The 25872-nt window shown below is 44.3% G+C and overlaps 1 protein-coding gene across 10 annotated transcripts; it reads right to left on the reverse strand.

The window, feature by feature from the left end:
- On the reverse strand, positions 1–24442 carry HNRNPC (heterogeneous nuclear ribonucleoprotein C). 10 transcript variants are annotated; one of them, XM_087714187.1, is made up of 9 exons: positions 24267–24441; positions 18349–18374; positions 12914–13185; positions 5611–5725; positions 5021–5068; positions 2347–2507; positions 1965–2066; positions 512–669; positions 1–415 (listed from the first exon to the last, which is right to left on the reverse strand). In XM_087714187.1, exons 3-9 carry the CDS (start codon positions 13152–13154, stop codon positions 332–334), a joined length of 909 nt encoding a protein of 302 aa, XP_087570313.1. In that variant the 5' UTR covers positions 13155–13185; positions 18349–18374; positions 24267–24441; the 3' UTR covers positions 1–331. The 10 variants fall into 10 exon arrangements, with proteins under 10 accessions (XP_087570313.1, XP_087570314.1, XP_087570308.1 ...); XM_087714188.1 differs by having other exon boundaries at positions 5650–5725; positions 18349–18895; positions 24267–24408; XM_087714182.1 differs by having other exon boundaries at positions 1–669; positions 12914–13182; positions 24267–24442.
- Positions 24443–25872: the final 1430 nt, after the last annotated feature.

A 25872-nucleotide genomic window follows, 5' to 3' on the forward strand; every position in this document is an offset into this window, starting at 1 on the left:
TCTAAAAACAATACGTCTTTTTTATTGTTAAGTCAATAAAGAGGTATCAAAATTAAAAGAGGAAAAAAATTACAAGGGATGTAACTGAACTAGAAGGAGCGAATGAAGGGAAATGGAGGTGGGACGACGACGAAGAGCGGATGCCAACCGAAGACACAAATATTGTAAAACACACAAGGCTGCGAGAGGGGGAGGAGGGCAGTGAGGAAGCAGCCAGCAAATTGGGGGCGGGGGGGGGGAGAAGAGGAGACAGTGGGATGCGAGAGAGGCTCAATCAGAAGAACGCCATGTGGGCCAAGGAGTAGAGAGGGAAGAGAGGTATGTTAGGTTCTTAGGAGTCATCTTCGCCATTGGCACTGTCTCTGTCGTCTTCCCCTTCTTCCGGTTCCTTGTCGTCGCCCTTGATGGACTCCAACTGGGAGAGAGAAGGGGACAGGCAGAAGAGCCGAGTTAGCAAACGGGGAGAGCCGCCATCCTCACTCGAGGCTCTCTGCCTTCTCCAGCTTCGTACCTGGTCGTCTCCCCGGTCTTCGTTGTCGTCGTCGTCCAGCAGGTCCCCTTCCTCGGCCGAGTCATCTGCCCCGGCCTCGGACTCCATCTTCACATTGCTCTCTTCTTTCTTGGTCGAGCTGCTGCTTTGTTCTTCTTCCGACTTATCGTTCTTCAGTTCTGGGAAGGGAGGAAAGGCGGGCAGAGAATTAGAAACACTGAATGGCTTGGGGGTTCGTTGTCATTTGGGCCTCCTGCCTATTGGCTAGCAGTGAAAACTACAAAGGGGGGGCTTTAACCCTTAAGAAAGAGGATCCAAACTCCTCCCACCCCTCAACCATCCCAATAGTTAGCAATATTTTTGGGAAACAGCAACTTCTGAAGTTCGTATCCTGCTTGATAAGCTGCTATAGAAAGCTTTTCCTCCATGCATGGAAGATTCTAGTGCTGCGAGTGGTGTGGTGGCCTAGAGGGGGAGCTCTTGCCTCACAATCAAGAGGCTGTGAGTTTGATACTAGGTAGAGGCAGATATTTCTCTCGCTCTCTCTGGGCACAATGAGAATATATCTGCGGGGAGGGACGGGGGGAGAGAACGGGACTCCACACTGGGGACAGGAAGGGCATCCGGCCAGTAAACCCTCAGCTCCATTCAGCTGCCCAGATCCACCGCGCACAGGATTATGGGGTCTTTTAAAAAAGGAGGGTGGAAGATTCGACTGAGGCATGTGCTCCTACAATGGGGTAAGAATATCTTGGGGGACTGGAAGAGGTTAACAGGAAGGACATTAAAGGTTACAGCATAAAAAGCCACACTGTAACTAGAGAAGCCCACTCTATACCTACAAGACGTCCCAAATTCCACCTATGGCACAAAAATCTAACCATTCCCGATATAAGCTTTGTGTCAGGCCGGCAATTACATTCCTTTTAGAATTTTGGCCTGCCACACTTTCCCTTATTTCATTATGCTGTTTCATTAGTATAGTTGATGGGAGGGGGGGAATAGAAAGAAGTAGGATTGTGGAATGTTTGTTGTCATTCTTTTCTAGAAGACCAAGGTCATCTTTTGTCTTTGCACCTGACCGGAAGCAGTTGGGTGTAGATGCCAGCGTGGAAGAAGAAGATTGGACCATGTGATGGGTTGTGGGTGTGGGGACAAGATCATTAACTTTTAACTGGATGAGATTGATGTCATTTCCAGAATTGGGATTAACACAGATGTGCTAAGATGTCTGCTTTATTAAATTGGAACTTTTAAGGATCGTTTTGCCTTGGACTCTGATTTAATTCTACATGATACTTGGAACGCTGACACTTTGTCCATATTCAAACATGAATCTTGTGGCCCTCTTTCTCCCCTGGAGACTGAACCCCTAAACAAATGTTTCAAACCACACATGCATCCCACACGGATCACCAGGCAGTTTATCTCGCCCCTCCCATCCCTCTCCCCGCTCTCCCCTCCCACTATTTACTTTGATCCTTCTCAATCTTCTCAAGGCTTTCCAGAAGAGAATCCACTTTCTGCTTAATCTGGGTCAGTTCCTTCTTAATGGCTTGCAAGTCATCTCCTTTCACTGCAATAGAGAAGAGGAGGATGCTCAATTCACCGGAAGTTTCAGCACCGAAGCGTATTAAATAAGCATCAAATACTCCAGAAAACACATACAAATTTGTTTTTTCCACTTATATCTTCTAAAAGCCCTCCTCTCTCTCTTCAAAGAGGCACTGCAGCCAGGTTGAAAACAGGGAGGAGGGCAGGCTTTGGAAGAAGCCAATTTAAATAATACACAAAATCTCTTCACACACACACACACACACTTGCTGTAGACCCTTGTTCAACGTTCCGACACCTACATTTCCCAGATTTGGAGGACGATCCCCGCTGCCCGCTCTTCGAATTGAATCCACTCTTCCCTCTGCGAGAGGTATTGCCAGAAACCCGCTGGCGTTTGGAAGGGACCACGGCCCTGGCAATAGGGGGTGGAGGGGGCACTCGTGCTTGGTAGCTGTACATCCTAAGGAGAATCCAAAAAGAAAGGCGGGGAAAATATATATATATATACACCTTAGCTTCAAAACCGCTTTGCGGCATCGCACTGTAAATCTCTTCTTGAGGTTTCCCAAAATACCTTTCTTCTAATTAAGATAAGCTAATTGAGGGCATTATGTACTCCTTTGAAAAGAGCTTGGTGCTTTCTGCTACACCCACACTTCAGAAATATATCCCCTGGCTAAAGGAGACGGCCCAGAACTATTTTAGAATCAGAATAGAGTTGGAAGGGACCTTGGAGGTCTTCTAGACCAACCCCCTGCTCAAGGAGGAGACCCTATACCCATGATGGCAAACCTATGGCAGAGGTGACACACAGGGCCCCATGGGCACTTGTGCTATCGCCACCTAGTTTTCTATTTCCAGCGCACGCATGCATGCAGACCAGCTGGTCTTCGCGGGCACTGAAGTGCTTGAAAATGGTCTGAAAAACGGTCCAAAAAAGACCTGAAAAACAGCCAAAAGCCAGGCTGATTTTCAGGCTGTTTGTGGGGCATTTTTTGGTCATTTTCAGGCCCAAACCACGGCCTTAAAAATGGCCAAAAAAACCCCAGGCATATTCGCACCAGCCAGCTGGTCTTCGGGTTTCTGGCACTCTGGCGCCTGTGCCGGCACACCCATTCTGGTTTGGGCACTCAATGCCGAAAATGTTTGCCACTACTGCCCTATACCGTTTCAGATAGGTGGCTGCCCAGTCTTTTCTTTAAAAACCTCCAGTGATTGGGAGCTCTTATACTTTAAACTCTGCTCCTGTAACTCTCCCCTCTCTCCAAAAACATTTGATCAAAATCTCCTCTTAAATGTTGTTAGTACAGTCAAGGGCTACCCATTTTCTTCCTAACTTTGGAGGACAAGGGAGCTCAAGTTTGGGAGGTAAAGGGGCGTGCCCAGATATCCTCTGCGAAGTCAGAGTAGGACACAAAAGGGCATAAGAGCACGAAGCTCACACTCCATGAATTAAATGGAATGAATATGCTCAGGTTCCAACAATTTCCCCTGTGTTGTTTTATGAATTCGAGTCTGATTCACTGGATCTGGAGTTTGAGCCCAAGATTTTGGGGAGCCTGCATGCAGACCATCAGGGACCTTAGTTCTGTACTTTTGTTCTACAGCAACACTTTACTGGAGGGTGTGTGTGTGTGTGTGTGTGTGTGTGTGTGTGTGTTTGTATGCGTGTGTGAAATGCTCCAGGATACTTCTGTCTCAAACCACCACACCCCAGATAATTGTTTATAATATTACGAAATGGACGCATCCCAACTGAGACTCTCTACCGACTCAGTATTATCTATCCTAACAAAGCACAGGGGCGTCAAACTCGATTTCATTGAGGGCCACAGCAGGGTTGTGTTTGACATTGGGGGACCCAGGAAGGGGGGGTGGAGGATGACCAAATCGACATCGCTCGTGTCGGGAGCATCTGTGGTGGCCTGAGCGCTTGTGCTAGTGAAAATGGGAGGACCGCGTGCAGCCTTCCTGAGCTCCGTTCTCGCTGGCAGACGGTTGCAGGAGGCCGTCGCAGCCAAAAACGGTGTCTGTTTGTCTAAATGCGGCCATCCCAAGCTCCGTTTTCGCTGGCAGAGGCACCGTGGGCCGGTCCTTCGCCATTTCCAGGGCAGCTCCACAGGACAGATCTAAGCACCCCGCGGGCCTTTAGTTTTGACACCCATGCTCAAGATGGTTCAAGTCTATCTGAAGATGTCAGCACTATCCCCATGCAGAGAATGAATTTCACCGCTAATTTATAGCCTGCATCCGAGCTTCTCAGCCTCTTCCCTTTGGCTGTTATCTGCAGGACATTCAGCCTTGACAGCATCTTTACTATGGGAAGCCTCTAGGAGGATTTCACGAACCCAAAGCACCCATCCCTTTGATGAAGCACTGCCTCCATCTTCTTCTTCCCCTCCCCCCCTCCCCCCCCAGCAGCTTTGGCAGTGGCTACAAGACTGCCTCTGGCTCAATGAGCGAACATTGCATTTCTGAGAATGAGTTAGACAATACAAACGACCTCCAGAAAGAGAGAGAGAACATTGTGCTGCCTTTTAGCAGAACTGCTGAAAAGAGGGCATGATTGCCAGCCAGAAGAGCAATACTTTTTTGGCGAAGAACTGGCGGTCTAGCCTTTTGAGTTGTGTGCCCTGAAGGCATGAATACAAAAGCTATTTTGTGGTGCTAAGCTAAGCTGACAATCTAAGTTTTAATTCAAAGGGAATGCAAGTATTTATATTATCCAGTCATGTTTTTGATAAACATCTCTTTTTCTCTCTCTCTCAAACACACGCACAACTGAGCCCGTGTAATTGGGCAACAACTTTGGGGAGTTTTATGGGGGTCCACAATGAAGGCTTTGGAGAGGGGGCGAACGGAGCCCTAAGTTTTTTTTGTTTTCTAGGACTGGGGTTTTCAGTTCAGAGCTGCTTTTCCCCACCAGGATTCAAAACACGAAAGCGGAGCAGAGAGCAATTTGACCCCACATACCTGTCATAGTAGTCACGCTGGAAGTCATAATCGAGGTCAAATGAAGACCTGAAAGACAAAGGGTGGAACACACGGTCAGGTCTCGGGGGGAGTATAGGGATCCCAGCCCCCACTTCTAAAGGGCTGGGGATCACAAGACAATCCTTTAAACTATCAACATGAGTAGTTTTCAGTTTTCCCAGCCCAATTTAGCAAAAAAGTGAAATGGTTTAGATACAATGCAACGGTGAAAGCAAGCAGGGACCCACCCAATTCCCCCTCCCTGCATTTCTGCCCCCCCCCTTTGCTTAAAAAAAAAGCCATTTGCCGCTCGGCACTGTGATTCCCCCAGTCTCATCCACCCCAAATATATCAAAGCCACACTGCAGTTTCTGACAGTCAGCTGGATTGCACAGACCCACCCGCGCATGCACGCACCCAACCCAATCGGACATTGCATCTTGCACCCATCCAAGCTGGACAGTACGGCAAGGCAGAGGCACTGCTCATTCCAAAGCCCATTCCAAAATTAAATTAGGATTTTTTTTTTAAAAAAAAGAGAAATAGAGAGAGAGAGAAGTTAAAAATAATGTAAACGTAAGGCTCCCGACCTGACTAGAGGGGACGGAGAAGGTGGTGCGGCTACTGACCCGTACATCTCTGTGGCCGATCTCTTCACCCCAGCTTTACCACGGTTCAACTTCGGCTCGGCAGCCAGATTAATATCTGAACGAGACACAGAAGCTCAAGTTTGAAACCTAGGATCTCCACAGGCCCTTGGGAGAAATCACAATTCTGCTGCCATGCGGCTTTTCTCACCCGAGGAGAACAAATTTTTCTCATTTCTAATTGTGAAGAGGTTTAAAAAAACATGTCTGCCAAATGTTGGAAATGCAATCAGAGACCGGGCTCGTACTACCATAGTGGGTGGACTTGCCCAAAGGCCAAAGAATAAAAAATAAATTTGGGGGACAAAAATACGTACATAGTTAGAGAAAAGGATAAAGCAACAAACGTGACCCGACAAAAGCGCGAACGTCATAAGCGCGCCGCTAAAACCGCGATGTCAAAAGCGCGTCGACAACAGTGCGCCGACAGAAGCGCGATTTAAGTTAAGGTAAGGTTTAGGGTTAGGTTTAGGTTACAGCGCGCTTCTGTCGGCGCGCTTCAGGGCTCATTCGTTGCACGGTTTTGTCGGCGTGGTTTAGTCAGGTGTGCTTTTGTCATTCGCGCATTTGTGGTGGAACCAGCAACAAAATAGATTTAAAACCAGAAATATTCTTGAGAGTTATTTTGCCATCAAAAAAAATATCATAAAGGGCCTGCATATTTAATACGACACATTTTGACAGCAGCAAGAATTGTATTAGCACAATCCTGGAAAAATGAGGAAACTCCTTCAGATGAAAATACAATTTTTTTAAAAAAACCATTAGATTGTGCAGACATGGATAGGTTAACGCTAAAGATAAAGGATAAAGAAGACTTGGCATTTGTTTTATCAATGGTTAGATACATTGTTTCCTTGAAAACAAGACAGGGTCTTATTTTGTTTTGACCCCTGAAATAAGCACTTGGCCTTATTTTCGGGGAGGTCTTATTATTTTTGAGGTGCACGAGGTGGCGAGCGTGGTCACCCCATGGCTGCTGCTGTGTTGCAATATTTTCTGGGAGGGCTTATTTTTTTGGGGGGGGAGAAGAGGGCTTATTTTAGCGCATGCACTCAAAAGCCCGATTGGGCTTATTATCTGGGGAGGTCTTATTTGCGGGGAAACAGAATAAAGGTAAAAATTAGAAGCTGGAAGGATATTATTATATATACAAGCAAAGATTATTATTACTATTATTATGTATATGTAAAATGACCCGGACAATACACTATTAAATACTTACATATGTTAAAGGAAAATGTATAAATTTTTTTTTTTTTAAAAAAGAAGTCGTTCCTAGCTAATTGCTGGGAGATTAGGGTTATAACAATTCGAGAACACCAGAAAGAAGACTGGCTGAAAATATTGTTATCTACCAGCTGTCTTTACTTATAATATCTGGAAAAGAAAAGAGTTCCACACGTTCTGGGGTTCAGTTTATGGTCACCCATTCACACAGCCTGTCAAGGCATACAGATCTTTTAAGCTCCCCCCCTCCCCTCGCTTCCTACCTGGGTTTTCCAGATAGGCAAGGCGAAGAACAGACAATACAATAATACACAGCTGTGGTCAATGGCTGGAAAATTAATGAGAGAGACATTCCAACCCCTTTCAACCAAGGGCAAACTGGCTCTTTGGAATACAAGGAATACATTCATTCTCCCCCCCCTCCCCCCCAAGGGAAATTTCAAGTTAACAGCAAAACTTCATCGGTTACACTGTGAATTTGTTCCTTCTCCGCTCACCCACACCTTCCTAACACTTACATGCTTGTTACCTACAGGCTGCCAGGCACTAACTTAGAAGGATGGATGCTCTGAATCCAAAAGAGGGGGTGGGCTTCAAGACACCCCCCCCCCACCTTTATCTCCCACAGGCCCTGCCTACTTCGTCGATTCACAACGCTGGCAGCTGCTCTTGCCTTAATTTGCACATCTGGTAGCAGGGTGGATAAAAATCAATGATTATACATATAATTTATTTTAATAAAATGCTTTTGGAGTAAACATCTATCTAAAGATAGCTTTCTATTTAAGATACATTAATAATTTAGTTTATTCAACATGAAATAGAGCTTAAGTTATGTAGCATGAGGCTATATACTCTGCAATATTGGGACTGTCGGTGAGTCAACAGCAGGGAAGAAGAGCCGGTGTGGGACAGAGATGACAGTTGCTTTTTTAAAATTATGATTTAAATTGAGTTGATTTAAATCAAGCCTTTTTACTAGTGATTTAAATCGTCATTTAAAATGTGATTTAAATCAAGATTTAAATTGTGATTTAAACTGAATCCATCCTGCAAAAGTCCACCCACTTCTAAGGGTCTCTGCTCCACTTTTAAACGGTGCTGTTATATACTTTAAGGTTTAGCTTAAAACTGCCTTCCATTTCAACTGCTCTTGTGCTAAGAATAACTGGGCTCCATCTTCTGCCTGACCACCTTTCAAATATTGGAAGTTTACTTTTGTAATCCCAGCAAAACAATCCCAGCTGTTTAAAACATTTGCCCTTACGTAAGTGGCCATTATGTGAATATTCTTCTTAAATTGTGGAGCCTTGATCCGAAGGCAAAACTCTAAATATACTTTGCCTGGCACTGAACAGAACAGAACTGCACTGTTCATGAACTGGAGAGTAATCTTCTCCTGAGGCAACCTATTTGCCTTTCATTTTTAAGCAACCACCTTACTACCCCATGTATTATCCAATAGATGCTTAGAACTTTTTTCCATGTATACAATGAACCACTCTTCCCAAGTTGACATGAAATTTTGATTTTAGGGTTTCAATGCCTATATTCAAGCATGTCCCTTTCTGAATCTAATCACATTACTCTCAGCCTTGTGTCATTGGTAAATTAGATAAAGCATTGCTTTATATGAATGCAGGACAAGAAGCAATGAATGGAAAATGAACAAGGAGAGATCCAACCAAAAACCAAGGAGAAATTTCCTTGACAATTACAACAATTAATCCGTGGGACCGCTCGCCTCCAGAGGTTGTGGGTGCTCCAACACTGGAGGTTTTTAAGAAGAGATGGGACAACTGTTTGTCTGAAATGATGTAGGGTTTACTGCTTGAGCAAGGAGTTCCTCCAAGGCCCCTTCCAACTATGTTATTCTGTTATCTAAGCATTTATAAAATCATAAGAACTGGGAAAGCCTTGGAGGCCAGAGAGTCTAATCCAAATTAAAATAGTAAGAGCAGTTAGACTTATACAGGAGTTGTGCGGTGGCTTAGAGGCGGAGGCTGTGCATTCGATCCTAGGTAGAGACAGATATTTCTCTCTCTGGGCGCAATGAAAATACATCTGCTGAACGAAACTCCACATTGGCAACAGGAAGGGCATCTGGCCATTAAAACACTCCGCTAGTGTTCTGACCTACGCTTCATGATACAGTAAAAAGCACACGCTTTGTCCCCAAAACCCTCTTTTTATTTCAAAGGCTGTAAATTATGTTCATTCACAGCCCGTAATGAGTCCCAAAGAGTCCTACAGTAGCCTGCCAAAGTCTTTCGGGATAAGACTGAAAAGCACCCACATTTACCTTCCTTGAAATGCTGCCAAAGGCTTAATTGGCAATTAGCTTAGCAAGGCCACACAGAGCAAAGAGTCAAAATGGAGCTTCAGAAGGTAAACTGACCAGCATGAACCAAGTTGCTTCCTGCAAAGGCTAATGTGCCTTTGCTCCTTCTTTATGTCCTATGGGAGGGGCCAATCACCTCCAAGCCTTACTCCCGAGTCGTCCCTTCTGTCTTAACTGTTCTTGCCTTCTGGCAGCTCTGCACATGCGCGCACTGGGAACAGGGGGAGCCTGTTCCTCTGCCCCGCTGATGTCTGACTCTGGAGGCAACACATTAACTCCCAGATGGCCTTGGCCCCCTATCTGCCTCTGACACAGAACCCTCATCCGAGCCTTCCACAGAGTCCAGGACTGGCCCATGTTCCTCTGCAACCTCCTCACTGTCTGATTCTGCTGTCAGTTCTGCAGGCCGCTAGCGGACCACAACAGCTAGCTCCATTCAGTTGCCCAGACTTCACGCCGCAAGGGATTATGGGTTCGTTAAAAGACAATGACTTAAGACTTATATACTACTTCACAACGCTTTACAGCCCTCTTAAGCAGTTTAGAGTCAGCCTGTTGCACACACACTCCCAACCTTCTGGGTCGTTTTTTTTGCCCTCAGAAGGATGGAAGGCTGAGTCAACCCTGAGCCGGTCAGAATCGAACTACTGACAGTGAGCTAGCCTACAATACTGCCTTCCAACCACTGTGCTATCACAGCTCATCTAGTCTGGCATAGGATGGCTAGGTTTTTATTTTTTGGGGACAGCCAACCAAGAGAGTGCCTAACACCTTTTCTGGATAAACCCAGCAGCATGCCTGCAAACATTTCCTTAGGTTTTGGTGCACAACACCCGGTTAATATCCTTGGCACACTGCATAAAACGGGAGCGGCGAGGGAGAAAGAGAATGCCCCTATCTCAGAGGTGGACCACCTGAAGTTATATAGGGCTGCCCTCCAAAAAGCAGCCATAGAAAGCAGAAACGCATACAGGAAGCCCTCCAACTTACAACAGTTCATTTAGACACCGTTCAAAAGTTGCCACGGCACTGGGGGGGGGGGGGGGGGGGGAGTGACCGTTTGTCACACTTACAACTGTTGCAGCATCCCCCTGGGGTCACATGATCAAAATTCAGGCGCTTGGCTACCGACTCCTATTTGTGACACTTGTGGTGTCTCGGGGTGGGGTGGGGGGTCATGTGGTTGCGACCTTCTGACAAGCAAGTCAACCAGGAAGCCGGATTCCTTCCACCATGTTACTAATTTAACAGCTGAACAATTCAACTCTTTAAAAAAACAGCTGGCAAGAAAGAAATCTCGTAAAATGAAGGGGTCAAAACTCACTTAACAAACGTCTCTCTTAACAATGGGAGGTTTTCGGCTCCCTTGTGGCCTTGAGGTTCGAGGACTAGCTATAGTTCCCCGCAAACTGTGGCCCGCCATTATAAACAGCCAGGGCAATCTGGGGTGAAAAGAGCTGCTTCCTTAGCAGCAGGAGGATCCAAACTGCGTAGCATGCTAGTAAAATACAACATTTCAGAGGCTCAGGTTACCCACCAAACTCCCTTCTTTGCTTTTGTTGCCAAAGAAAACCTAGTATCACCTTTCACAAACAACCGGCTAAGCGGGAAGCAAGAGAATAAGCTAAAAGAAAAATCTTTTTAGAGGGGGAGTTTGGGATATTGAGTGGGGAAAACATCGGCAATTTTGTCTTCTGCTGGCAGAGGACGGGGGGAATGTTGCCTTCGGAAAAGAAAGGAAAAATTCTCTCCGGCAAGGCTTGAGCGTGTCTGAACTAGAGCAGTGTTTTTTTGTACCTGACATTAACAGGCAGGTCCCAACAACTGTTGAGAAGGGGGAAGGGAGCTTTTCCTGAAGGGGGAAAACTTGAATTTCTTCTTGGCTTCCAGGGTTTTTAAAAAAATTATTATTAGTATGTCAAGCATGACAGACCAGATGATCTGAAAACACTCCGGAGCTACTCATTCTTCTGACATTTATTTTCAGAGTTGTAAATAGGCAGGAGAGGAAGGAATCTGCGTTCTGGTGGTGATGAGATTTTAGTAGTTTGGTTTCAAAGTCCAGCGCTCAGTGAAGCCAACAAGCTTTAAGGTAAAGGTTCCCCTTGCACATATGTGACTCTAGGGGGTGGTGCTCATCTCCGTTTCAAAGCCAAAGAGCCAGTGCCGTCTGAAGATGTCTCCGTGGTCATGTGGCCGGCATAACTAAACACCAAAGGCACACAGAACGTGGTTACCTTCCCACCAAAGGTGGTTCCTATTTTTTCTACTCGCATTTTTACATGCTTTTGAACTGCTAGGTTGGCAGAAACTGGGACAAGTAACAGGAGCTCATTCTGTTACGCGGCGCTAGGGATTTGAATCACCGAACTGCCGACCTTTCTGATTGACAAGCTCAGCATCTTAGCCACTGAGCCACAGCGTCCTTGTGCCTTTATATACCCTTTAAAAAAAAGACATATATGTGTGTGCTTTTCTCTAGTCTGGTTCCAGGTTGCAGAAAGCTCCTAGATCAAGGCAAAGACAGGCCAAGAATAATATTTCTGTTTAGATAGAGAATTCTCCATCATAAAATCTGTGTTCTGTGACTGCTTGTCAGCCCAATCAAGTAGATCAGATCAGAAATCTACTTTGTAGGAAGGTTGAAACTTCTTCCCTCCCCAATATATTTAATTAGTTTAGTTTAGTTTATTGTTCATTGCACCTCATACAGCGAAATTAAATGCCATCTTCAGTGTACATCATACATAAGAAAACTATAAAAATAAAACAAAAACATAAATCCTTCATGTTCTATACAACTGAATTGAAAACACCTTGCATTGATATTGCACTATACAGTAGAGCTCAATATAATTACTGCCCTGGAATAGAAGCTGTTTTTCAGCCTATTGGTCCTTGTTCTTTTTCTCCTGCACTGTCTGCCAGATGTAATAGTTCAAAAAAAAAAAGGTGCCCAGGATGAGGATGGATCTTTTAAGGATGTTTTGAAGTTCCTTAAGGCAGCGGGAGCTATAAAGCTCTTCCAAAGAGGGGAGAGGGCAAGCCACGATCCTCTGGGCAATGACGTTGACCCTCTGGAGTGCTGCCCTATCTGCCACCGTCCAATTGGCAAACCATACACAAGTGCAGTAAGTTAAAATACTCTCTGTAAGTGCAGTGGTAGAAGGTCACCAGCAGTTTTTCACTCAGTTGTTGTTTCCTGAGAAGCCTCAGGTAGTATAATCTCTGCTGGGCCCTTTTGACCAGGGCTGCAAAGTGAGTGCCCCAGGTCACATCCTCTTTTACGATTACACCCAGAAACGTAAAACTGGCCACTTGCTCTCCATTGATAAGCAAGAGCTGGATATCTATTCCTTCTGTAGTCCACTATTAACTGCTTCTATCTTCCTTTCACTCTCCGTTTTATATTCCTACAATACCAGAAATTTCTTAACACTAACACACACACACACACACACACACACACACACACACACACACACACACACACACACACACACAGGCTGCAAGATGTATCTTGTTCGCACAGGGAACTGTTAGCAGACCCCGGGTTGAACAAGGCAAAAAGGGAAGCAAGCCAAAGTTCTTCACCGCTAGAAGAACCACCACTGGCAAATTCATTGGGATGATGGAAAAAACCAGAAGGGCCAACCCTGGAAGTCGCCTACTTACCAAGGACCTGGCCTGCTATCATCCTGCCATCCTCTCCCGCTACTGCAGAGCGGGCGTTGCGCTCGTTCACATACTGCACAAACGCAAAGCCCTTGTGCACGGAGCAACCCACAATCTTGCCGTACTTGGAGAAGATGGCTTCAACGTCGGACTTCTTGACCACGAGGGTATTGAGGTTTCCGATGAAGACGCGGGAATTGAGAGAACGGGGATCTGTCTTGTTGGTGACGTTGCTGGCCATAGCTCACCCACGCAGCAGAAAGGCTAACCTGCTGCCGAGGGCCAGGGAAAGGGAGAAAAAGATGGGTCAGCGAAAGGAAAACCGTCAGATGTCATAGCTTTTTACACAATATAACCCAACTGCACAAAAAGACACAAAACGCACATATTTCGGGGGGGCATCAGCTGCCAGGTAGCACTTCCTCAAAAGGAAAAGCTACCAGAGTGATGCATGCTGGGAAATCTCAGGTGCATCCTGTCTAGGGATAAGATACAGCAGTTTTGGCACCAAAAGAAAAAAAGAAAAAGAAAAAGTCAACACTAGAAAAAAAACTTTTCTGAAAAGTAAAAATTAAGAGAAAAGAGAGGCATTTTTAACCATTAGCCTACATAGTCTGCTATCTCAAGAAGAAAAAAAGCTTTGGAAGGATTGGATATATGAAAATATTTTTGTCTGACAGATGCTATGGCCTTCAGCATGTCAACCCAAACTGCTTCCTTTTTTTTCCAGCATCAAGCATCTTCTGAACAATGTCAACTCGACTCCTACCTTAGTTCTGCTCCAAGCAGCATTCTCAGGAAAACCCAAATCTACCATTTCAATACATGCTTTGGTCAATACAAGCAGCGGCATAGAGAAGACAAATGCAGGAAGCCCAGCAGACTTCAATTCAGAGACTATTAATAAAATTATCAAGGGACAATCTTCCCTGATTTCTTCTTTAGAATTGAGATGAATCTATAAAGGGAACCTAACGTTTTTTCAAGTTTCTGCATGTTCTACCCTTCACCTTCAATGCAAGGACATTCTGCCAGAAAGTTAAGCGTTAAGAGTTAAGTTAATCCAAACCCAAATTAGGAGAGATTTATATGAAGGAACTAATTTTACCACAAGTCTCTGGCCCACAGATTTAGGCTGTGTGTTAGAAGGGTGCCGCACTTGTATCTGGTGCTCTGTACATGGCCATGCGCACTGTGCTTTCTAGTAGCTCTCTGAAAGCTTTGACTTCTCCTGGTTACATGCAGGGGCCGTGAAGGTCAGAAAAAGGGAGCGGCCTCTTTTAAGGTGCTGCCGACAGACTGTGCAGAGATCCAAAGCAGACCGTCCGGTTTTGGATTCAAATACCTGAATGTCCCTTTTATGCATTAATGTGTATTATGTGATTTGAGGAAAGCCTCCCCCCCCCCCCAACAAACAAATAGCTCAGCAGCAGCTGGAACATCACTCCTGTGCAAATTCTCAAGGGAGGCATATCTGGTTACAGTCTAATTTTGGTAAGGGCCTGAAGTAGCCTTTTCTTTATCCATATATTGTACCCACTTTCCCCTCAGGCTGCTTACAGGACAGAAATCAATCTCTATCTCTCTTATGTATGTATGAATGTCTGTCTGTCTGTCTGTCTGTCTATGTTCAAGCCTTCAATTGCCTTGAGCAATTTCAACCAAATTTGGTACACAGATGACTTTCTCTCTGGAAACAAATACTGGGAGGGGGGGTAAGACACCCCTAACACTCCTTGGGGTGTGAGATACAGCCTGTTGTCCCTTAAAATGGCTTCTACTGTACAGCACAGTGCCATGCTAACGACTTCACAGTACTCCACAAGGAGGCTCCCTCTGGTTAGGGGAACAATCCAACATTAGAAGTTATGTTTGGTCCGGACATTTTCTCCCTATAAATACATACCCGGGAACACCGGGTTATCAACAGTTTTATTAAAATGCAAAGGCGGCTTCTGTTTGCAAACAGTCTAAACCTTTAAGGGCAGGAGACAAAGTGGAGGGTGGAAGATTGGCTTTGGTTGTTAAAGGCTCCAAACTTTTTCTTGCAACCAAGTTCCCAGAAGGCTGCAGGTTTTGTCTCTGCCAATCCCAATCCGTCAGTCTCAGCTAATGAGCACACAGTTATCTAGCCAAAAGGGAGTGGATAGATGCACATTTAATGCACATGTACACATGAACTAAGAGCAAGGGCCCCAAGGAGGACAAGTGAAACGAGATTAAAAGTAGGAATGATTTTCACTGCCAGTATTGAACTGAACCCTGTGGCTAGTCCATTTGACTAAGGTTCTCTTCTCTTTGGTGCCTGATACTGACTTATCCCTAAACACTGAACCACAGCTTTGATTTTACCTATATATAGGTAAAACAAATCCACTTAAGGCTTCTCTCCTTCCACTCCATGTCTCCTGCTTCAAAGAAACCAAATGCTCATGCTTCTAATGAAGAGCAAGGCAAAAGCTTTTTTGAAACGGGTTGTTTGCTCCATTGCTCCTCCCTTCTTCTGTTAAAAATAACTTCAGTTTCTGCAGAGGCGAGGTGGAATTTATTTTAGCTAAATCAACCCGGCAAAAAATCTGTAAAATGAATTAAAGTCCTAACCAGCCTCAAGTGCCAGGAACGGTTTCTTTACTGGAAAGTCTTTTACAATATTTATGTGTGGTCTACACCTCGTTTTTTCTCTAGGACTTCAAGGTGCTAGTTCCATCTCCAAGTTTTGCTGAAAATTGTAAAGTAGATCAGACTTAGGGAGAGTGACACAGATGTCCGGTGGCTGATGTGGACTCTATACCAGTGGTTCTCAACCTTCCTAATGCCGCAACCCTTTAATACAGTTCCTCATGTTGTGGTGACCCCCAACCATAAAATTATTTTATGTTTTCCATATTTTTTTGAAAATGTTTTCCAATGGTTTAGGCGACCCGAAGGGGTCCCTACCCTCATGTTGAGAACCACTGTTCTATACATGAGACAAGAAATTCTGCTCAACGAGCCAAACATCTTGAATGGGGAACAAATAACAGGTAATTCCTTTCCCCATATATGACAATCCTAAACATGCCTATTTGTGAATAGGTTCAGTCAGAATCTGCCTTCCTGTAGTTTAAATACTTTAATTTAAATCCTACATTCTGGGTTGAAATAGGCCTTCTGTTTAACTTTCCATGGGTTAAATCTTCTCAAAATTAAATGACCCCATTTCCTGCAGCCACTTATCAAGACACAAAGCAAATGAATTTGGCCAGGAAGCAAAATTGTTGCTGGTCACTAGAACTCCACTTGCCCAAGAAGGTAATAAGCCTCAACTGTTGTAAAATTTGAATCCATAAAAACTGTATTGGAAACTAAATGTTTTGCAGAGGTATCACACTATTTGTTTAACAAGTACCCAGTATGCTAAAAAAAACCTCTACCCCTGGTCAGTGAAGATGATGGAGAAAGATACGGGACTATTTAGAAATAATCTTTATTCCAGGTTAGAGCATAACATTTTAAGGTGTCTTTCCCCAAGAAGGGACAAACTGACCCACTTTTTGTGACCATTCAAGAGCCTCCCATGGAGTTCCTACAAAATTTTGTTCTACATCAGGGTTCTCCAAACTTAGCAATGTTAAGACTTCAATTCCCAGAGTTCACTAACCAGCATGGCTGGCAGAAATCTGGAAGTTGATGTCCACAAGGATTTCATGTTACTAAGTTTGGAGACCCCTGTACTATATTATAGACTGCCTGCATTCTGAAACTTCTAGAGTAGCAAGTCTATCACGTTTCCCACAGTATATTGGTTAACATTACATTTGTTGTTTATTACACAACTTCCCAAACAGTGTCTGGTTTTTTTTCTGTGTTTCCTTCCTTTTATTTAGCTTTATGCATATTTCACCGGACAATTACTGCATTTTGTGATATTTGCAAAGCATTTGAGAACACCTCGGGGACTGCAGTGGCATTATTTTATAGCTATGTACTCTGAAATTCCAAGAAAGCAACTTTTATTACATGTATCCTACACAATTTTGAAGACTTTTTTTTAAAAAAAACAAACAAACAAACCAGGAAATCGTTTAACCCATAATTGGAGTCTATTGTAGCTGCATTAGCTTTCAATGTATTTTGCCATTTCCCCAAGACCAATCATCTCTGTTAGCAGCTGGATCTACACATTACAGGTAGTCCTTGACTTACAACCACAATTGAGCCCGTGCATTTTTGTTGCTTAAGCAAGGCAGTAGTTGAGTTCTGCCTCCTTTTATTATCTCTGTGTCACAGTTGCTAAGCGAATCGCTGCAGCGAGCCGTTAAGTGAATCGTGCAGTCATCACGTGAAGCTGGTATTCCCCCATTGACTTTGCTTATCAGAAGCTGGTTGAGCATGTCGCAAAAGGGGATCACCTGACTCCAGGACACTGCAACCATCACAAATACATGCCAGTTGCCAGGAGCCTGAATTTTGATCATGTGACCATGGGCATGCTGCAATGGTTAAGGGTGAAAAACGGTCATAAGCCACTTTTTTTTCAGGGCCGTTGTTAAAGTTGAATGGCCACGAAACAAATACTTGTAATTTCAAGTCTACCTGTATGCAGTTCCATTAACGCTCCCAAAAAGGACATTATACTTATTTTTGATGCCAGGGTTTGAACAGTGCCCTCAGATAATGCCATACAGGTGCATACACTTTAAGCAAGATCTTTAAGAGGGGATGGCTTGGAATGAAGCCAATGCAGCCCCTTACCATCAGCCAAGATGGGTATGCCCCTGCTCCATGCAAGGCTCCGCTGGTAGCTGCCTCTGTTACTCCAGACTGGGCATCCATGACGGTGCTTGTGGGGGGGACGGTGCAGAGGGAAAGACCAGGATGGGAACTGAGAAGGCATGAAGGGGCGGAGTGGGGCCTCTGACTGGGAGGGGGGGAAGAGGCTGTCACTGCTAGAGAGTGATCAGCCCCACGGGCAACAGTGCAGCAACAATTGAAAAATCGAATAGAAATAAAATATTAAAAATGAAAAATAAAAATAAAAAAGCGTAGAAACTTCCTGAGTTGTTCAAGTAAGTTCTGGAGAGGTTATCAGGTTCTGTTCTTGGCAGCCAGGTGATCAGTGAGGGAGGGGGGAAAAAAGAGTTAAATGCGATCAATCCACTTTCTTTTAAAAAAAAAAAACCACGTGTTTTAAAAACCTGGTATGTATGTTTTTCCCCCCAAGGGGTTATATAAAAGCCCAGAGTCAGTTAGGATCATTCAGAAAAACTCCATTTTCATCTGGTTAAAAATCAGCAGTCATTTTTTTTTAATCATCACCATCAGCAACACATCATTATAGTCACAGTCACCACCATTATTGCAGCAATAATATCAATAAAGTAACTAGCAACAACGATAAAAAGGAAATCAGTGGAAAGGCAGGAAAAAAAATGGAAAAAATTGGAATAACTTACTGTAGCTGAAGATCAAAAAAATCTCGCTGTAAAAAAACAAAAATAAAAATAGCCCAGATTAGAAAAACGGGAGGTGTAAAAAGGTCAAAGTCAATAACGATTTTTTTTTCTTTTTCTGTCCTTTTTCCCCCCCTTTCAAGCTCTCATTCCAGCCACGGTTATGGCAAAACCTGGCAGAGGACAGAGAGTTCCTGGCAGAAAATAATCCAAGCCCTTTTTGAACACCATTTCATTCTAAAAACGGCCTAAGAAAGGCCAGCTCATACGAGGCTAAAAGGTTCTTCCTCTAACCCAGCTGCTGCAGGGGAAAAAAAAAGGTGATTTCCCCCCCCCAAAATTACATTTTTCAATCCAGCTTTTTTGTTTTTTGGTTGACTGCAAGGCAACACTGGGCCACAAAGGCACAGTTTTATTAAAACAAACTTGTACTGAGACAGTGGGAGAGGAGGTGCGTGTAGTGGGGTGGGTAGGGGTTTTAAAAATAAAATAAAATAAGAACAAGCTGAGCTCCAGTGAAGGAAGGGTTGGGGGTTTTCTCCTTGCTGCCCTGTGAAAGGAGAAGGGACAGGATGAGTCAAGGGTACCCCAGAAACTTTGCCCACATCTCCCAGTTTCCTCCCCCGCCCCAGAGAACCCCAGCTTCCAGTCCCATGTGGCTACTCCAGAGGTCACAGCAGCCGCTCAAGCATGATTAAGTTCTTGCCATGTCTGATTGTTGCCAACAGGTCGACTTCAAAGTCACCTGCAAGCTTGTGATAGGTAGCTCATACAGATATCTAAAGCAAAGAGGAAGAAAACTGAGTGGGTGCAACTACCTACACACACACACACACACAGATCAAGGGAAAATAAACAAGGTATATACAAAAATGCATGCGCTGGTATTCTGCTAGATTCTTATTACAGTGGTAAAATTCCCAGCAATAGAGATTGCTAGAATTCAGATATCACCACTTATCTACCTTTCCGCTCACCAAGTACTCAAATGCCAGGTAATTGGGGCAGAGAAGTCACCTACCTATGTTTTTACCCTGGCTTATTTTAAATTACAGGTAGTCCTTGAGTTAAAAATATAATGGAAGCCGCCAATTACATTCATAACCCGAGGATTTGTTTTTGTTGGAGTGAATTACATATGTGAGCACTCCCTGCTTTCGCCCAAGCATTTGCTAATTGAATGCACCCTTGTTAAGTACACATGAGATATCTCAGAGTGGGGAAGGCTGTGGGGAGCCGGGTGATGGAACAGGCCATCTGCTTAAAGCCTCCCCCACTGACATACCTCATGATCCCCACAGGTTTCCCCACCCACCATCCTGCCATGCCGGGTCACCCTACCTTGTGAAGATCAAGCAAGCGGTCTTCTCTCCAGCCTGTCTGCTGTGCAAGATCATGGCGGCCGGAAGCTTCCAGCCTCCACGCAAAACCATTTCACTCCCTCAAAGCAAATCCTGGCAGCTTGCAAACATTTTCCGTGGAGAAGCAAAGCTTCAGTAGGGGAGGGGGCCCCTAATCTCACAGCCTGAAGTTCCGTGATATCACACACACACACACACAGAAGCTTCCAGCCTCTGCGCAAAATGTTTGCAAGTCGAGCGGATGCTGGAGGTGAAATCGTCCCGCTCTCAAAAGAAACCATGGCAGAGAGGAGACAGATCTTTGCAAGTCGAGTCCGGTGCAGCAGGATGGGAGGGAGAAAATTGTGGAGACCTTTGGGGGGGGGGGGGAGAGTGGGGCACGGATAGGCAGTTATGGTGCCTCTGCAGTCGTTTGTAAGGGTGAACAACTGCTGTGCCATGGGTGCTGCAACATTGGTAATTTTGGGACTGCGTTGTAAATACTTGGGGTTATTGCGTAACTTTAAATAGTCACTAAGTGAACTGTCATAACTCCAGGGTATTAATTTCACTTTTCCTTGACACCTCAGTGCTGTTTTGTCTGGAGGAGAAACAGCCTGCCTTTCAAATGACCAGTCTGATCCCAAATGCAGCAAGGTGCAAACTTTATGAACAAACCATTTTGGAATTTATCAGTGTAACATGTAAGTAAACCTAACTCTCTACTCAGAAAAAGCTTTTCCAGATCAGCTTACAAAAATTGTTGAGCAATTCAAGTTGCGTGTGGCCGTGGAAGCTTTCCTGACTGTTGGAACAGGTAAGTTTTGGTAACAGAAAGGTAGGCAAAAAATGAAGTTTAAACATGGGAAAAGAGTCTATAGGTAGTCCTTGACTTACAAATTGGTTCGAAGTTACATCACTGAAAACTGTGACTTACAGAACTAATTTTCATACATACCCTGTTTTCCTGAAAATAAGACCTTCCCGGATAATAAGCCCAATCAGGCTTTTGAGCACATGCGCTAAAATAAGCCCTTCCTGAAAATATTGCAACACAGCAGCAGCCATGAGGTGACCACACTCGCTGCCTCCTCCACCTCAAAAATAATATTACCTCCCCGAAAAGAAGGCCAAGTGCTTATTTCGGAGACCCTGTCTTATTTTCAGGGAAACACGGTACAATCATTTCAGCATTTCCAAGATCATGTGACTAAGATTCAGATGCTTGGCAACTGGTTCATATTTGTGATGGTCAGTGTCCTGGGGTCATGTAATCTCGGTTCCACCACAAAAGCGCGTAGGACAAAATCGCGCTCGACAAAAGCGCGCTGTGACGTCATCACAGCGCGACGAAAAAGATCGAAAAAATGTAAAAATAAAGCTAAAACCTTCCCCTAACCCCCCCAAACCTAACCCTAAACCTAACCCTAACTCTTAACCTAACCCTAAACCTAACCCTAAACCTAACCGTTAAAGTAACGAAAAACGTAACGCTAACCCTTATCCTAACCCTAACCCTAACGCTAACGCTCTAAAGCTAACCCTAACCCTTAACCTAACCCTAACCCTAACCCTAACCTTTATGTGAATCGGCTTGCTTTAATTTAATTTTTATTAATTTTTATTTGAATTTTTCGATCTTTTTCGTCGCGCTGTGATGACGTCAAAGGCGCGATTTTGTCGATCGCGCTTTTGCCGTCCGCGCTTTTGACGGGTCACGGTAATCTCAATTTGAGATCTTCTGATAAGAAAAAAATCAAAGAGGAAGCCAGATTCACTTAACAACCATCTGACTAACTTAACTGCAATGTCTCACTTAACAAATGGGACAAGAAAGGTTGCAAAATGGGCCAAAACTCACTTAACAAATGTCTCAGTAACATTCAATTTTGGGCTTAACTGTTGTTGTCCCCTTATTGGTGGATGGTCAAAGACCAGATATTTCACTTAGGATTGCCTAGTTGTGGATTTAAATCCTGGCCTAGAGCAAACCCATCCACTGCAGTACAATAAGAATATTGGAAAACTTCATCATTGCCCTGTGTGTGTAATGTATAACTTATGAATGGTAAATCTGTCTTTTTTCATGCTGAGGATTACATGCTGAGGAGGTGCTATGATGAGATACAGGAACGAATTATGAACTATAAGTGGTACTCAAATTTATGACTACAGATGAGCCCACTAAGTGAATTTTAGCCCATTTTACGGTTTTTCTTGCAGTTGTTAAGTGAATCAGTGCAGCTGTCAAGTTAACTTTAACCCAGTTTAAGTGGGTTGACTTTACTCTGTCAGAAGTTCACAAAAGGGGATCGATTACACGATTGGACACTGCATGCATCATAAATACATGCTAGTTGTCAAGTGTCCAAATTTGTGACCATTGAAAATGCTGCAAGGGTTGTGTGAAAAATGATCGTTAAGACATTTTCAGTGCTCTTGCAACCTCAAATGGCTTTCAGCCAAGGATTATCTGTCCTGTGTATGCGGAGTGTTCTTAGGTTATTTGCATTGCAGTTCCACCTCCGACGTTACAACTTCAATAACTGGATTGGTAGCAAGGTAACCTGGGGCTCTGTTAACACATGCAGAATTCTTGCATCAGGCCAATCTACAACCACACTGTTTGACAAGTGTCAAGATTGGCATGGCTTTCTTGCCAAAAAAAAGGCATTGTGGCTTTCAATGTGAGACTAATCTATCAGTCCTACAATACAAGCTGCTTTTCAAACTTTCATTTTTCATACCAGGGACTGCAAGCAGCAAGAGACAGAACAAGATACAAAATATCCCACCCTGCCAACTGCTTTTCAAAAAATTACAGACTTCCTCCAAAATCTGAGGCCTGGTGCGAACTGGCTTGCGCAAGTTAAAAAAATTAAGCACAAGTTCAACAAAGAAATGCATTAGGAGTTGCATCATTTTTGTTGGCAAATACAGCACAGTTACTTTCTATCAAAGTGAGTTCATTCAGAAACTTGCCTTTACACTAGAAATATAAAGCAGATCCTTCGGGAGTTTGTGTCACTTACAGAAATCAGCACAAATAAAACTATCTCACTTTTTAAAAAAATACAAATAAGTATTTTTGTGTCAATCTTTTGTGGGAGCAAATACATACTGAATCCAACTGCCTTTGTTTACACTTAATACACTTCTATTCCTAAAAATGCTATATACTTGTTTCAAAACAAACATTCACCCCCAGTGCCAAATCCTTAAAATATCTATTGTAGTAATTCATGAAATAGCACCTATTTTTATTGCTCCAACATAAATGTAGGTCAGATAGGGGTCCCAACCTATATTAGTGTGCCAATTCTGCTGCTTTAGGCGTTTTACCATCGAATTAGCCTCAGTAGCCTATGAAAAATACACACATTTTTTTTAAAAAAAAAACTGCAAAAAAAAATCACAATCTGATTGTGTTAAGTGTGCAATGTAGTGTGCCAGTTCTGATGCTTTTAGGCATTTTACCATCTGAGATTTAACCTATGAAGAGTGCCTGCATTTTTAAAAAAAATCTGCCGTAAATTATAATCTGATTGTGGTAAGTGTGCAATATAGTGTGCAAATTCTGATGCAGTAAACAGTAACAGAGTTGGAAGGGACCTTGGAGGTCATCTAGTCGAACCCCCTGCTCATAGAGATCTATACTAAGGATTCGAACTGGCAAACTTTCTAATCCACAAGCTCAGGGTCATAACCACTGAGCCACCTTTTAGGCATTTTACCACCTTCAATTCAGCCTTGCTGGCCTATGAAGAGTGGTAAAATCTTCATATTGCTCCTTAACAAAGAAATATCTAGGTATTTTTTTAAACAAATAGGAGACTATTACTTTCCTCCTAAGGTTTTTTTTTAAAAGGTCGGTTTAACAGCCCTGGGATCTCCTGGTGGTCTCCCCATCCAGGCACCCCCCTGGATTTGTGCTTAGCTTCCCTGGATCAGGTTGGCTGCGTGCCACCTTGCTGAGAGGCCTTTGGCATCTTGTCTTCCTGGCCTGTCAAATCCAGATTAGGCGAATTAGATCCGACCCTGAACGGCCAATAAAGGTCAGGCCCCATCCAAGCATGTGTCTTAAGCCGGCAGCCATACCTGCGAATGGGACCTGCGCGCGCACCCTCCACACGCTTCTTATATATTCAGGCGGCGAGGCGCGCACCATTATCGCTTCCCCGTACGTTGAGTATTTCTTACAACCCCATCCACGCATAACGTACCACAAACACACACACAAACACATTTTCCTCTCTTTCGCAGAACCGAAGAATCATGAAAGCAGTCTTCCTTCTCCCCCCCCTCCTTTGTGCCCAACATAATGGTCTCTCCCAAATAAACCCTCGGCTTGGATGACACCAATACATTGAATAGGGGGGGAGGGGAGGAAAGGAGGTGCGAGTCCAAAAAAGACCGCCGCGGAGACCAAAACTGAGGGGCGTGTGGGCAATACCATTATCCGAACTCCCCTTCCCCCTCCACAAACACCCACACACTCAAACTCTCAAGCGGGAGGGGGGGGGAAAGAACCGTCGCCACACTTTTTCCCTCAGGCGTTTTTTCTTCAGGCAACGAACTCACCGGGAGGCCCCAGATCCAGCACGCCGCCGCTTTGCTTATCTAAATGCCTAATTTTTGTAACCGTACACCGCTTCGCCCTCTCTTTTTCACAGCTACGCTCGCCTCATCCGTGCTCCAAACGCCTCACAAAATGGCGCCACAGCTGCCCTCTGCGCCGCGCAGCCGGGTCTGGGAAAGCTCCGCCCACTCTTTTTTCACGGCTCGTCCGCTCTCTGAGGTAAGTCTTCTTACCCCCGACCGCGCTCATTGGACACCGATCAAGCGCCAAGCCAATCAGCGCACGGCGGGGATGGGCTGGAGGTGGGGGGGGGGAGACGAAGCCAGTTGGTTCGATAAGACCGAGGGGAGGGCAAAGGAAAGAGGCGAGGCTCCAAAACAGGATAGGCTACATGTGCTGTCACTCAGCATGGCGTGGCTATTGTTCGCGGTGAGATTACACCACGGGACTATTATATCAACTGTTTCCCTTAGCTGCAGTCTTTTGCCCTCGTCGGCCGTTCATTTAGGTCCCACCCATATCCAAGCCTAGCTCTGTTTATGGCTAGAACTCCCTTCAATCATTTTAAACTTCATTGTCATAGGCTGCTATCGAACTACCAATAATATCAAAGGGGTCTCTACATTAAAGAAGGGATGAGTTGACGTAGATTTGGGCGACTGACGTAAACGAATTCTCCAAGCCCATTGGCCGAATCTCAGCGCTGCGTCGCTAGTAGCATCCAATTGACGTCTATTAAAAAACGCGGGATGCGGTGTCCCGCCTTCCGCTAATCAATGCTCACAACCCGCCTGTTAATTGGCCGGTTTGAAAAAAATAACATTTTTCTTTTATTTCTACCTCAGTACCTGCTATTGTACAGGCAGTCCTCGACTTATCACTACAGTTGAGCCCTAAATTGATGTTGCTAAGCGAGACATAAGTGCATTTTGCCCCCATTTTACCACCTTTCCTGTCACAGTTGTGAGGCGAATCGCTGCAGTTGTTAGGTGAGTCACGCAGTTGTTAAGTGAATCTGGCTTCTTTATAGACTTTGCTTGTCAGAAGGTCACAAAAGGGGATCACATGACCCTGAATTTTGATCATGTGAAGTATAGGGATGCTGCAATGGTTGTAAGTGAAAAATGGTCATAAGTCACTTTTTTGGTCACTAAATGAACTATTGTAGGTTGAGAACCACCTGTATTGCAGGAGACAAAGTACACCTTTTATGTAGACTAAATGGCCAGGAGTAATAAGAGCAGACAAGCTACTTACCCTGAAAAATTGCATTGATTTCTGCTTTTAAAAAAATTGCATTAATCTCTGCTTTTTTAAAATATATATATATTTTATTTGTTAAATTTATTTGCTGCCTATCTCACTCGAGGGTTGTGCTAGGCCGTTTCCAACTGTAGGAAGTTATCACCCAGCCCTCTCCGAGAAAAAATGAAATATCCTAGGAAATATTGAAAAGGCAGAATATTTCTCTGGATGTGAAAAGAAAGAAACATGTTTTAAAAGACAGAATAGCTGCCTGTAGCTTCCTGCTCACCCCCATTTTTTCAATGGGCCGTTAAGAAGGCCAAGCTAGTCCCTTTACATAATAAAGACTTCTCCACTTCAACT

This window comes from Thamnophis sirtalis, unplaced genomic scaffold, assembly GCF_051295495.1.
Source record: "Thamnophis sirtalis isolate CommonGarterSnake01/CBP01778 unplaced genomic scaffold, rThaSir2_p1.2 scaffold_4, whole genome shotgun sequence".
Lineage (NCBI taxonomy): Eukaryota > Metazoa > Chordata > Lepidosauria > Squamata > Natricidae > Thamnophis > Thamnophis sirtalis.